The following is a 12,790-nucleotide window of genomic DNA, read 5'->3' as shown; positions in this document are numbered from 1 at the left end:
TTTGATATGGAACTTTTTGGACTATTGTCTCCTTATATTACAATCTGTTAATATCCACAGTTCTTCATTTATTATTTCATAGTGAATTTATGTCCCATTCATGAAATGTTTACTCATATTGAGCTTGAAAACTAATGTGGTAAAATAGAGAATGCACTTGGGATCAGTTTAATCAAATCATAGAGATGTCATTTGCGTGTACTATTAAGGAGGTATCTTTTGGTAGTAATTGAAGCTTACCACAAATATTACGTATATATTGAATGGTAAAGATAATGTCTTTGAAATTAGTTTATATTTTAGATACACATATGGTAACTGTATTACTTCTAGAAGTTGAAGGTAATTTTTATATGTGCTGTTTATAAATTTAGTCTCTAGAATTGTGAGATTACTAGAAAAATGATAGATGCTCAACACAATCATCCAGATACTCTTTTGGCTTAAAATGTTACAAACTGATGGTAAAAACATATTAAATGTTGAGAAAACAAACATACATAAACTTGTAATATTTAGTATAAATCACCCTATAAATGGCTAAAGCCTTGTTAATCATAAGGTTAAGTCTTGATTCAGTGCAAATATTTTGGTAATACAGAATATTTTCCCCACTTTTAACTATGTAGAAGTGAGAATAGTTAAGAGAAGACAATGTGTATAGCTGAGTACTATACTGTATTCCTGGACCTGAAGGAAATTTGAATTTTACAAAAACAAAAAGAGGCAGTCTTTGATTTCTGCCTTTAACCACTATGAAATAACAGGGAGCAGATTTAGAAGTCTAAATACATTTTAAAGGATTTGAGAATATAAAGTGTTTTTTCTGACTACAACAGGATTAAGTTAGAAGTCAGCAACAGAAAGATCTAGAAAATCCCAACATAATTGAAAACGAAATAATATATTTCTAAATATCCCAAGGGACAAAGAAAAAAAATAAGAGAGGAAATTTCAGAATGTTCTGAACAGAATGAAAAGCATAACATGACCTACCAGAATTAGAGATGCAGCTAAAGAGTGATTACTGGAAAAATCACTTAGTGAAACCATTAATAGTGCCTTATTAAAAAAAGAAGAATGGTTTTAAATTAATGACAACAATTTGCACATGAAAAACTACAAAAAAAAGAAAAGAAAAAAGCAAGTACATGAATTCCAAAGCAGAAGGAAGGGTACAATAAAGAAAAAGCAGACATCACTATTAGATATTAGATATTATTAGATATTATAAAAATAGTAGAAAAATTAATCACCAAAAGCTGCTTCTTGAGAAGATTGGTAAAACTGATGAACTTCTAGGTAGATTGAGCAAGGAAAGAGAGAATACATAATTATATATACAAGAAACTAAATAGGGAAGTGTCATGGCATAGTCTCTATAGAGAAAAATAGAATATTATAAACAAAAGACAAGTATCTTGAAAGCTACCAGCTAATGGAGGTTTACTAATGAAAAGATAGCTAACTTGAGGTAATGCTGTATCATTAAATGAATTGGAACATGTCCACTAGAGAAATCAACAACTAAAAATTTTACTGATAAATTATACTAAACATTTACAGGAGTAATACCAGTTCTTTATACATTTCTTACAGAAAATTGAGAAACAGGTAGTTTCCCATCTCATTCTATAAGGGTAACATTACCCTGAAACCAAAAGTAGAAAAATATATTTTAAGAAAGTAAACTGCAGATAAATAGTCCTCATGAATATGTAAACAATATATCATAGTAAATATTTTGGAAGATTGAGTCCTGTGATATATATATATATATATATGATAGTACTTCATGAGGAAGTATGGTTTATACAGGAATACAAAATTGATTTAGCATTCAAAACTCAGTTTGACTCACTATATTAAAAAAAACTAAAGAAAAACTATATATGTATATATCTCAATAGATGAAGAAAAAAGATTTGACAAAACTTTTATGCTAAAATCTAAAAACATGATATCAAGAAGAACTTTCTCATTTTCATAAAGCCTATTTACAAAAATATCTATTTTCAATATGAAACTTAATGATGAAAACTGAGTACATTTTCCCAAAGGTCAGGAAAAATCAAGATGTCAGTATTTGCCACTTTTATTGAATATTAGACTGTTTTTTTTGTGTGTGCGTGTATGTGTTTGTTGGTGCAGTATTGGGGATTGAACTTAGTGTCTTTGCACTTCTTAATTTATTTTTATTTTTTATTTTCTTAAGTTACTGAGTTCCCAGGCTAGGATTGAACTTCTGATTCTCCTGTCTTAGCATCTCAGAGCATTGGGAGTACAGGCATGTACCACCACATCCAGCTTAGACTGGTGTTGTAACCAGTGTCAACATGAGAAAACGAAATAAGCACAAAGATTGGAAAAGAAGAAATAAAAACTTTTCATATGATTTAGTTGTCTGTGTAGGAAATTCTAAGTACTTCCCCCCCACCCCCCACCAAATGTTAGAACCAAGAGATGTGTAAAGTTAAAGGATACAGGGTCAACATACAGAAATCACTTGTATTTCTAAATACTAGCAACACAATTGGGAATTTAAATTTAAAAAATAACTTTTATATAGTACCACACAAAATATGAAATACATAGGGAGAAGTTGGCCAGAAGATATATATGGAAGACCTGAACATTTGCAAGCTACAAAATACTGCTGAGAGAAATTAAAAAATAAAAAGATGTATTGTGTTCATGAATCAGGAGATTAAATATTCTTAACACATCTATTGTTCCCAATTCTATTGACTTAAAACCAGCCATAATCCCAGCAGGCTTTTTCATAGAAATTGATAGACAGATTTTATGATATTTGTGGAAATTTAAATAGTATGGAATAGCAACAAAAAGGCTGATCACTGACCAGTTACTGACCAGCAGGTGATCATATAGATAGGAGGAGCAAGATATAGATTCCAAAAATAGACCCACATACATGAAGTAAATAGATTTTAACCAAAGTTGGCAAAACAATGTAGTCAGCAAAGAAAAATGGTTTTCAACCCTTCCTTTACACTGATTTCACAATGGATGACATTCCTGAGAGGAAGAGCTAAAACAATAAAAATTTTGACAAAATATATGAAAAAATGTAATGTCCTTAGATTAGGCAGTGGTTCCTTAAGTAGGATGGTAGAAGTCATAGACATAAAAGAAAAAAATGATAAATAGACATCACAATGAATAATTTTTGAAAATTTCATATAGAAAAGGCACACCACAGACTGGGAGAAAATATTAGTAACACGTGTCAGAGGAATTATATTTAGAGTAAAAATAGAACTTTATAAGTTGGTAAGATAAATAACGTATTGGGACAGTATTTGAATGGATAGATACGTCATTTAAAAAAATACAAAGATGGTAAACAACTAATGGAAAAATACTATTCATTAGGGAAATAAAAATTAAAACCAGAGATGTCAGTGGGGTACCCACTAGAAAAACTGAAGTTAAAAAGCCCATGTCAAAGAATTGGTAGAATGTGGAATTGGAGCTCTTATATCTGTGGTGGAAATATGAAATTCCTTTAGAAAACAGTTTGACAGCCATCAGCCGCCATACAGCCTAGCATTCCCTCAAGGTTTATACACAAGAGAAGTGAAAGCACATATTCACACAGGAACAGGTACAGCAATATCCGTAGCAGCTGTGACATGTACCCACAATGGAATACCACACAGCACTACAATAGAATGAACTATTAATGCATACAGCCTTATGAAATGAAGCTCAAAGTAATTATGCTAATTGCTTGAAACCAGACTAAACTAAGTACATAATGTGTGATTCCACTTATAAAAATTTCTAGAAGATGAAAAGTTACTCTAGTAACTTAGGGATGAGAATAGGGAAGGATTGAGGGATGAGGGAATTTTGAAGATGGTTGATAGGTGTGTTACCTTGATTACACATATGTGAAGCTTATAAACTTGTACACGATACTTGTTTAAAGTCGTGTATGTCATGTCTCTCAACAAGTCTCTTTAAGATGTGTTCAGAGATTTCTGTAGTTGGTGATATATTAGTAATTTAGTCAGATGGAGTAACTGTTCTTCATTGTAGTATTGCCTTTAAAAATTCAAAAACATTTTCTAACTACCAGAATTAGCTGAGACAAAAATACTTAATTATTTTGGGGATGTAGCTCAATGGTAGAGCACTTGCCTAGCATGCAAACAACCCTAAGTTTAGTCCCTGATTTTGTCAAAAAATTGTTTTTTTTTCATTATACTACTGAATTTTACTTTTCAGTTGTCTTCTCAGCAGAATTTCTCTTAACTTTCAAAACTTATTACTTTTATCCTTCTTACATGACAAATGATATCTTTAAAAACGTGCCCTTTTTAAAGGTTCAATAATTATTAAAGAGGTTGATGTCAGGAAAACTAAAAGTAGTTTTGGAAATATTTTGTGGATTAAAATTCGTAGTATTTACACTTGCTAAACTTTTATATAGGGCAGTTGGTGAGGGAAAGGAAGTACAGAGAAAAGTCATGAATTAAGTTTCTTACTTAGAAGTTTTGTACTTAGCCTTTATCATTGATGATAGAATTCAGTATATTTAAATAAAAGCTGTATTTTGAATTTAGCTTTTTTATGTTAGAGTTAGCACACTTTCTTACTGCTTTAATGGTGGGTGCAGTTTCTGGATCAGATGATAAGTATTTGAAACCAATTTTATTCCCTCCCTATTTCTTAGGAGTTCTTTTGGGAGAAAATATTTTTATGTGGATATTATTCTGGGCAGTAATTGTATAAAGATACAGGTATTTTTGTATTCCTATAATTTTATAATGTTGAATGTTAATTATATGAAATTGTAAAATTTTTCTCATTTAAACTGTTTTTAAGCTTTATTCAAATTAGTATAAGAACTAAATGTAAGAACGGCTCATTTGATTTATTGTCATGAAGCATTTGACTAAATTATATATATATATTATATAAAAAGTTTTTTGTTCTAAAATAAATTGTTAGTGATTGATAATAGGAACTTTTCTTTTTCTGGAGGGTTTAGTTTAATCAAGCAGTAAGAATTCAATGCCTGCATTGTGTAGCCAAAAGTTGTAGAGGAGATACTGAAATCTTTATCATATGGAAGCTTATAGTTTTATTGAAAATAAAAGTAAGAGGGCCGGGGATTTAGCTCAGTGGTTCCGGCGCCTGCCTCACAAGCGCAAGGACCCAAGTTCGATCCCAGGTACCAAAAAAAAAAAAAAAGAAAATAAAAGTAAGATTTCAAGAACTACCCAGAGGGGTTAGCCTCATATTATTAAGATTTTATTTGATTATATATTAGTTTAATATTATGGTTATTTAAAAATTAAATTTAAAATAAAATGTTAAATATATTTAATAATGAGTTATAAAATAAATACAAAGTAATTTTAAATAAATGTAAGCAAATATAAAAAGCCCTTAATGTTTATTAAATCATATATTAATGATTAGACAAGATCTTACTATTAGTCTAATAATTAGGATTGTCACATGGCAGTGGCAGTTGGTGATTCATAGAGAAAGGCATTTATCTCAGTAGATGTAGAATTTGAAGGCGTTGTTAACTTGGAAGGGTCTAGAGAGGGTTCTGGAGGAAGAAGAATTTTGGCTTAAATGATTTTATTGGGGTAAAGCACTTAGAATGGTGCCTGGCATGTAGTGAGCACTTTTTGAATGCTGGGTGTTATTGTTGCTCTTGTTAGCAGCAGCTGGGCCTTGCTAAATGGGAAGGATTATAATAAACAGACTTGAGTGAGGAGGATATTCTTGGCTGTGTAATGACATGATTTGCTGTGAATGTGTGGCATTTATGCTGAAATTGTGACCCTGCTCTATCTAGGTCCTTAGCTGTTTTTGTGCTTGAACCCTTTGAGTACTATAGATGACATCAACACTCTTAGTTTCTTTAAATATGTTACAGAGTGCTGGATTTATCCCTAATCTTTATCACTTAGCTTAATTTTTGTTACTGTTCAAATATATATCTGCTTAACAGTAAAAATTTTGTTAATCTTCACTGGAGATTTCTTTTCTCAATAGGAACATCGGAATTTGCCTTTTATGCGTGAGCTGAGGTATCTGTTTGCACTTCTTGTTGGTACCAAAAGGAAATATGTTGATCCATCCAGAGCAGTTGAAATTCTTAAAGATGCCTTCAAATCAAATGACTCTCAGCAGGTAGCTTTTTTGTACTTATTAGCCATTTATATTTTATTTACTCTCATTAGTCCTTCAGTAGCTTTTCCAAGAATACATGACAGTTTGGATGCATTGTCAAGCTTGATTAAAAATAACATGGAAGGGGCCGGGGATTTAGCTTAGTGGTTCTGGTGCCTGCCTTGCAAGCGCAAGGTCCCAAGTTGGATCCCTGGTGCCAAAAAAAAAAAAAAAAAAAAAGCATGGAACCATTTATTTAAAACAGTGTTTATTTGGAAGACTTACTTTGAAATTTAGTGATCTTGAAAGTGGTAAGACAAATGAAGTTGTGATTTATATTATGATTAAAATTTATAAAGGAAAATAGGATAAAATTAAGTGTTTGCATGTGTAATTAAAAGTCTTCACAATTGTGTGATAACCCAGTGTCAGTATAGTACTTGTGTTGTTGATATTCCTGTTTTGCTTAATTACTCAGATGTTTTTGAAGGACATTGCCTTTGTTGTTTTTCATTCTTTAAATTCTGCTGTCATGATCACTTCTTATACATTTCCTAAAACCAGTATTGGCTATTTTCATATAAAAATAGAAAATATCTATAAACAAACCAGCATTTCATGTACTAAAAAGTCAGAGAAATGAAGAAAAACAAATGAGAATGAAAAAGGTAGTAGGGAATAATAACAAGTGTTGAGAAAGATGGCAGCAGTGAAGTAAAGGGCAGAGGATAAAATATTATTTGGAAAGAGGTTCAAAAAACTTTGATTCTTGTAGTATAGCTTTTTTTTGGTGTAGGTGTTTTTGTTGTGTGGATTTATGGAAAGGGAATTTGAAGGAGTATTTTGAAAAACTCCGTTTTCATCATATTTTTTTTTCTTTTTAAAATCCACCTTGAATGTTAAATATAAACGAGCAGGCATGCTCAAATCAGAATTTTCTTTTTTAAAAACATTTCTAACAATAGCTCAGTGTCTTTTAGGAAGTATCTAGTCAGATTTGTATCTTTTTTTTTGTCATAACGGTACTAAAAAAGCCAAAAGAAATAATATTCCAAAAATGATCCCAGACTACCATGTTAGAGTATCCCTTCTGGTTTTCAATATATTTCATTTATTTATCAACTCATTCATTTATTTCTGTAGCGGAACTTTGGTGCACCTTTTAGAGGTGAGTGCCCAAACTGCACTGCAAAACCCACTTATCACCAAGTGCCAACACTGCAATTAAAGCTGAATACTGAGGTTTTAGTGTAGAAAAAATGACTCATACATTAACATCTTTTGTCTTAAAAGAAAAACAAATAACACATTTGCCAAAGATTTGCTGCAACCATTCTACAGCATTCTTTTCTTCAGTGTATGTCCTATCTTTTCCACTGACTCTTAGTATAAATTTTAATAAGATTGAGTTCCCAGACATTTCTTTTGGAATTGCTTTTTCTTTGTATTTTTCTTGTTTTATTTTTTACTGTTGATGCTTTCCATTGTGATCTCTTATTTAAAAAGAGTGTCTTTTCACCTTTAAAGATGAAGCAATATAGCGTTCATTTGGAGCCACACATGTATGTAGGCGGGGCCTTTTAGTTTGAGTTAGAGTAAGGGCCAGGGATTTGGCTCAGTGTTGCTGCCAACTGCCTCACAAGCAGAAGGTCCTGAGTTCGATCCCTGGTACCAAAAAACAAACAAACAAACAGTTTGAGTTAGAGTCAACATAGAGAAAACTGGCTTTTTTACTGTAACGTGCTTCTGAATGCTGCAGTGGGAATACCTTTGCCTTGAGCTAGCAGTGCAGACTAGTTTCCTCACTGTTGATTTTTTTCTCTATAGAGAAAAAAAAGTAGATGAACAGCAATACAACTTGATATAAGTTTGATTTTCTTTTGTTCCCCAAACTCTTAACTCTGAAGTATACATTAGTGACCGCTTAGCATAAGTCCAAAAGTAACATGAGCATCATGATTATTTCAAAAAATGAATTTTTACTTACATTTACATTCCTCTAAATATTTCAAATATGTTGTGTTTGGAAAAATGATATTTGGAAACATCTTATGGGCTACCCTTTAGTATGTAATAGTGCTGTCAATTTTAACATCTTCATTTTTATTCTAAAAATAAAATGTTAAAAACCTCATTTTTTCCCCTCTTGTTAAAGTAGATAGAATTTTTATTTTATAATTGTAGATTTTAGATCAGTTGCTAGAAAGAGAGAACTTCTTCCAGCGATTTCTGATAAACAGAAAACTTTTGTGTTTCTTGTTAGATACAATCTCCAAATATAGGAAATTTGTTCTAAGGTGTTATATTAATTCCCTCAGATAGCCATGGCAAATTGCCATACATGGTAACTTTAAAAAGTAGAAAATTACTCTTTAAGAGTTTTAGAGGTTAGAGCTCCCAAATGAAGATGTTAGCCAGGCCATGTTCCTCCAAGGACTTTAAGGAGACTCCTTTCTCCTCCATCTTCTGGTTTCTGGTATTTCTTTTTTTTTGGTACCAGGGATCGAACTCGGGTCCTTGCGCTTGCACAGCAGGCGGCGAAACCACTGAGCTAAATCCCCGGCCCTACTTCTGGTATTTCTTAGTTTGTAGCAAATTAGTTCCAGTTTCTTTCTGTACTCAAGTATCCCTTCCGTCTATCTGTGTGTCACATCTTTTTCTGTTTCTTACAAGAATGCCCATTATTGGATTTGGGGTCCAAACTTATCTAGGATGAAGTCATCTTGAGAGTCTTCTATAATTATACTTACAGAAACCATATTCTAAATAAGGTCAAATTCAGAGATTCTAAGTGAATATTTAGAATATTTATCTGTAGGTGATATCGATGTTTATAGCTAGAGTTTTTTGTTTCGTACTATACAGCATATGGCTCTGGAACAATTTACATAAGGTTTCTAGACCTACTTCCATGATTCTAATTCTAATTATGATTATGATTATTTTAGGACAGGGTCTTGCAATGTAGTTCTGGCTGGTCTTGAGCTCATTATGTAGTCCAGGTTGTCCTGGAACTCATGGAGATCCTCCTGCCTCTGCTTCCCGAGTGCTGAGATTACAGATGTGCCCCCCCCATACATTATCATCATTTTTAAGGTGAATATGTTGACCTAGTGACCTTAAAGCCAGCTGGAAAAATATGTAGAAGCTCATTTTATACTTGGGGTTGTTTTGATAAGTAAAGGGAAATTGCTTGTACTGATTTATCTGTCTTTGAGCAGTCTTAGTTTTGTTGTTTTTTTTCCTCTCATGTTCTTTGTGTACCTAGTCATTTATCATTCAATTCACATTACTCAAATTATAGTAGTTTATAACTGCTACCACATGTACTTGTTTTTCTGTTAGGGGCGTAAGTACAAAGAAAGGGATGGCAGAAGGTGATGGAGGTGCTGGTTCCAAGTAGGGCACAGTTAACAGTTTCATAGGTACATCTGTGCAATAGTTGGAGAGTTAGCAATTCATTGGATTTAATCTGCCAAAGTTAACAAGTATCTTGGTAAAGCTGAATACAGCTTAAAAGTTATGTGTGAGAGTTAAATTGAGAAATTGAATTGTCAGAAAACACTCATCTTTGAAGAGAGAAGTCAATGATTCCTTACAAAATACAACTTCTGTTTTATAAAGATTCATATAGAGCTTTGTTGGAATATACTGATATTTTTCTTACAAACTCATTTGTTAAGTTCTAATTTATACACACGCGCACACACACACACACACACACACACACACACACGTATGCAGTTTTCCTAAAGTGAAACCCTAATAAGAGTGATTGTCATGTTTGTTTAAAGTATTGGTGTTTTATATCTATATTAAATCATAAAAGTTTGTTGGATTTGATGAGAAACATTTTGAATGATTCTTTTGTGAGGAGTTGGTAATTACACATTTCATTGACTGTCCTTTAGGTTTTATGTTGCAACATATAGTGTTTTTATCAATAGGCTCAAATATCAATAAGATCTTTTTTCTTTCCACAGCAAGACGTGAGTGAGTTTACACATAAATTATTAGATTGGTTAGAAGACGCCTTCCAAATGAAAGCTGAAGAGGAGACGTAAGTTACCACGAAGTTTAGTAATGTTGTTTTGGAAGTCAGTTTGTGTTCAATTTCAACAGAGTAGAAAACCAAGACAGATGCATAGGAATCCCGATATTATCTATATTATTGACAAACTGTTTGGAATTTGTAGGCACAGATTCTGGTTAGCTTTCGCTTTCCACTGTTAGATCAGAATATAGCCAAAAAGACTTAAAAAGTGACTCTTAAAAGGGTTAATCTATATTCTTTCCCTTAGATACAACACTTTTCATGAGGGGGAATGCAATTAGAAAGGACTTTCTAATTCTGATGAAGTACTTTCAAGTAGAAATACAAGGACAGGGATATAGCTTCTCCTCCATATTTCCTACTTATTCTCTATTAATTAGGCTTACTCATTAAAACCTTGGTTATTTAAAGCATGTGGGTAGCTTCCTTAGAGGAGGACATAAATATTTTCAGGGCACTTCTCATTGCACAAGCCATTGTCCTAAAAACCTTTATGTATTGTTTTTGAAACATTGGTAGACTGTTTAGACTGCCACAACTAGGCTTTTCCATGAATCTGTAACACACAGTACTAAATACATAGAACATAGGCTGATTTCTCAGGCCAAAAATTCTCTTTTTTTAGGGTTATAAATTATGGCTAGCTGTATAACATGGTCTGCGAAGAAATGAGAGTTCAGGGTATTCTAATCATATAATATTAAGTAAAAGATGCTTCTACACTTTCAAATGCACTCCCTTTGTTGCCAAAACCCAGGGAAAAATTAAGTTTCCAAATGACATCTGAGAAGTTATATTTATCAACTGGGTTATTTTGCCTTGTGGTTGTTAACAAGAAAATTCATTTCCCGGCCTCTTAATCTGTGTGGTCTCAGCTACAAACATGTCATTTCTGTGCCTGCCCAGAGGTTGGGTTCTACAACTGCAGCATATATTTTCTTTCACTTACATTGTACTTCCTTCAGTACTTCAAATGTTGAATTGCATATGGCCTTAATTGTAGATTTCAGAAGATTATCAGGACTCACATGATTAATACTGATACCTTACCTTTGACATTTTGAAATAAAATCAAGACTTCAACCTACTACCTGTCAGTCCAACTAAAATATTATTCCAAGAATTTACTGCAATTCCTACTCAAGTTCTTGTGAAGCACTGTGAAAGAAATTTAGGACAGTAATAAACTGAGAAAAATCATCTTAGTTTTAATTCTACCAGGTTGCCAGTCATCGAGAACCGGTTAGTTGCAGACAACTATCTGTGAACTTAAACTAAGTTGGAGAAATCTTTGAAGAGATTAATTTATCACCATGTCTACAAGTTTCTAAAGGGACAAAATTCTATTTTTTGTTGTCTGTCATAGAATGTGGCATTTGAGAGCCACTTTCTCAGTGTGCAAAGAAGTTTATGATGTTGGCAGCTCTGGTCTGGTAATCAGGTGTCTCTTTCCATTTGAACTCTTTAGTCCATTTCCATGTAAGTTTTGGTTTGTCATCTTCCAGGGCTACATTAAATGGAAGCTCTTTCTAATAACTCATTTTTAAGCCGCAGTGCTGCCAACACTGCATTTTGCCACGAAAGTGCCTTGGAGGTTCGTTTCTTTCTTCATGTTACTTCATTTGGAAAATCTTCCCATGAGATTCCTGAACTGAATCTGCCCTTGATGCTTGTGAAACCTGAGTGCCAGCATCCACTTAAAGATTACTGTTTCTCTGATACATTCTTTTTGTAGCTGCTGAATGTTCTAGGTGTTGAGTATATTTCTTTCTGCTACATCTTTTTCTAGGTGTGGTATGCCTCTTAGGGTTCAGTTATGTGCACACACATGTATTTATGTATACTTATACATGCACACACATATATATGTATATAAAATTTTATTTTCTTAAAGAAGGCTAATTTTTAATAATTTAAGCTGCTTCTTAGCTTCTACCGCCTGCAGAACAAGCCCTGCTTGGCAGATCACAATGTCTTTTTGTTCTTTCCTTTTGTTTTCTAGTCCATTCTTTGACTTTTTCTTAAACTTCTGACACTATTTTGAGTTTCCTCATATTGACAATGAAATCTGAATTAGGATGTCCAAGTTATTTATTATTCAAATATGCTTTGTTCACCTTCACCTCTGAGTTGGTACATTCCACCAGGATTATAGACCTTTTAAACTAACAGACATCTCATGTGTGGAATATTTTGTGGTTGTTTACCCTGGTTTCTTCTTAGTAAAATTCATGTTTTTTTGTACTTTTCCCTGGAGTTCTAAAGCTCAAATTTTATTGAACATGTTCCCTTAAAGAATGGATGATATTTGTATCCCCATCTGTTACTAACTATATGTCTTTGAGGTTCTCTCAGTAATTCCTTGAATGTTTTACCCTGAAATTCTTAGTTTTCCCTCTCAGATCTATCCAGATTTTCTGTATTTTGCAGTATCCTCTGTGGAACACACAACTCCCTAGTTCCATTTTTTTTTTTTTTTTTTTTGGTACTGGGGCTTGAATCCCTGGCCTTACACTGAGCTGTGTACTCACCCCCTGTTACTTTTTAAATACTTTCATTTTGAGAAAGAGTCTCCGT

At 32.8% G+C, this 12,790-nt stretch overlaps 1 protein-coding gene across 7 annotated transcripts in view; it reads left to right on the top strand.

Annotated features, from left to right (window-relative positions):
- The window catches only part of Usp25 (ubiquitin specific peptidase 25), a 133,664-nt gene that overhangs the window by 56,991 nt on the left and 63,883 nt on the right, over positions 1-12,790 (top strand). For 6 of the 7 annotated variants that reach the window (XM_087208348.1, XM_021256118.2, XM_021256119.2 and 3 more), the window contains 2 exons: positions 6,043-6,180; positions 10,143-10,219. In XM_087208348.1, the coding sequence (XP_087064474.1) occupies positions 6,043-6,180; positions 10,143-10,219 (215 nt within the window). Of the gene's footprint in view, positions 1-4,702; positions 4,770-6,042; positions 6,181-10,142; positions 10,220-12,790 lie in introns of all 7 variants that reach the window. The other variant, XM_087208338.1, reaches the window with a different exon arrangement.

This window comes from Heterocephalus glaber, unplaced genomic scaffold (assembly GCF_053883595.1).
Source record: "Heterocephalus glaber isolate CG9 unplaced genomic scaffold, H.glaber_assembly_v1.0 deba00000122, whole genome shotgun sequence".
Taxonomy (NCBI): Eukaryota; Metazoa; Chordata; class Mammalia; order Rodentia; family Bathyergidae; genus Heterocephalus; species Heterocephalus glaber.
The sequence above is the reverse complement of the archived record's forward strand: the minus strand, read 5'-3'. Positions and strand labels throughout refer to the sequence as shown.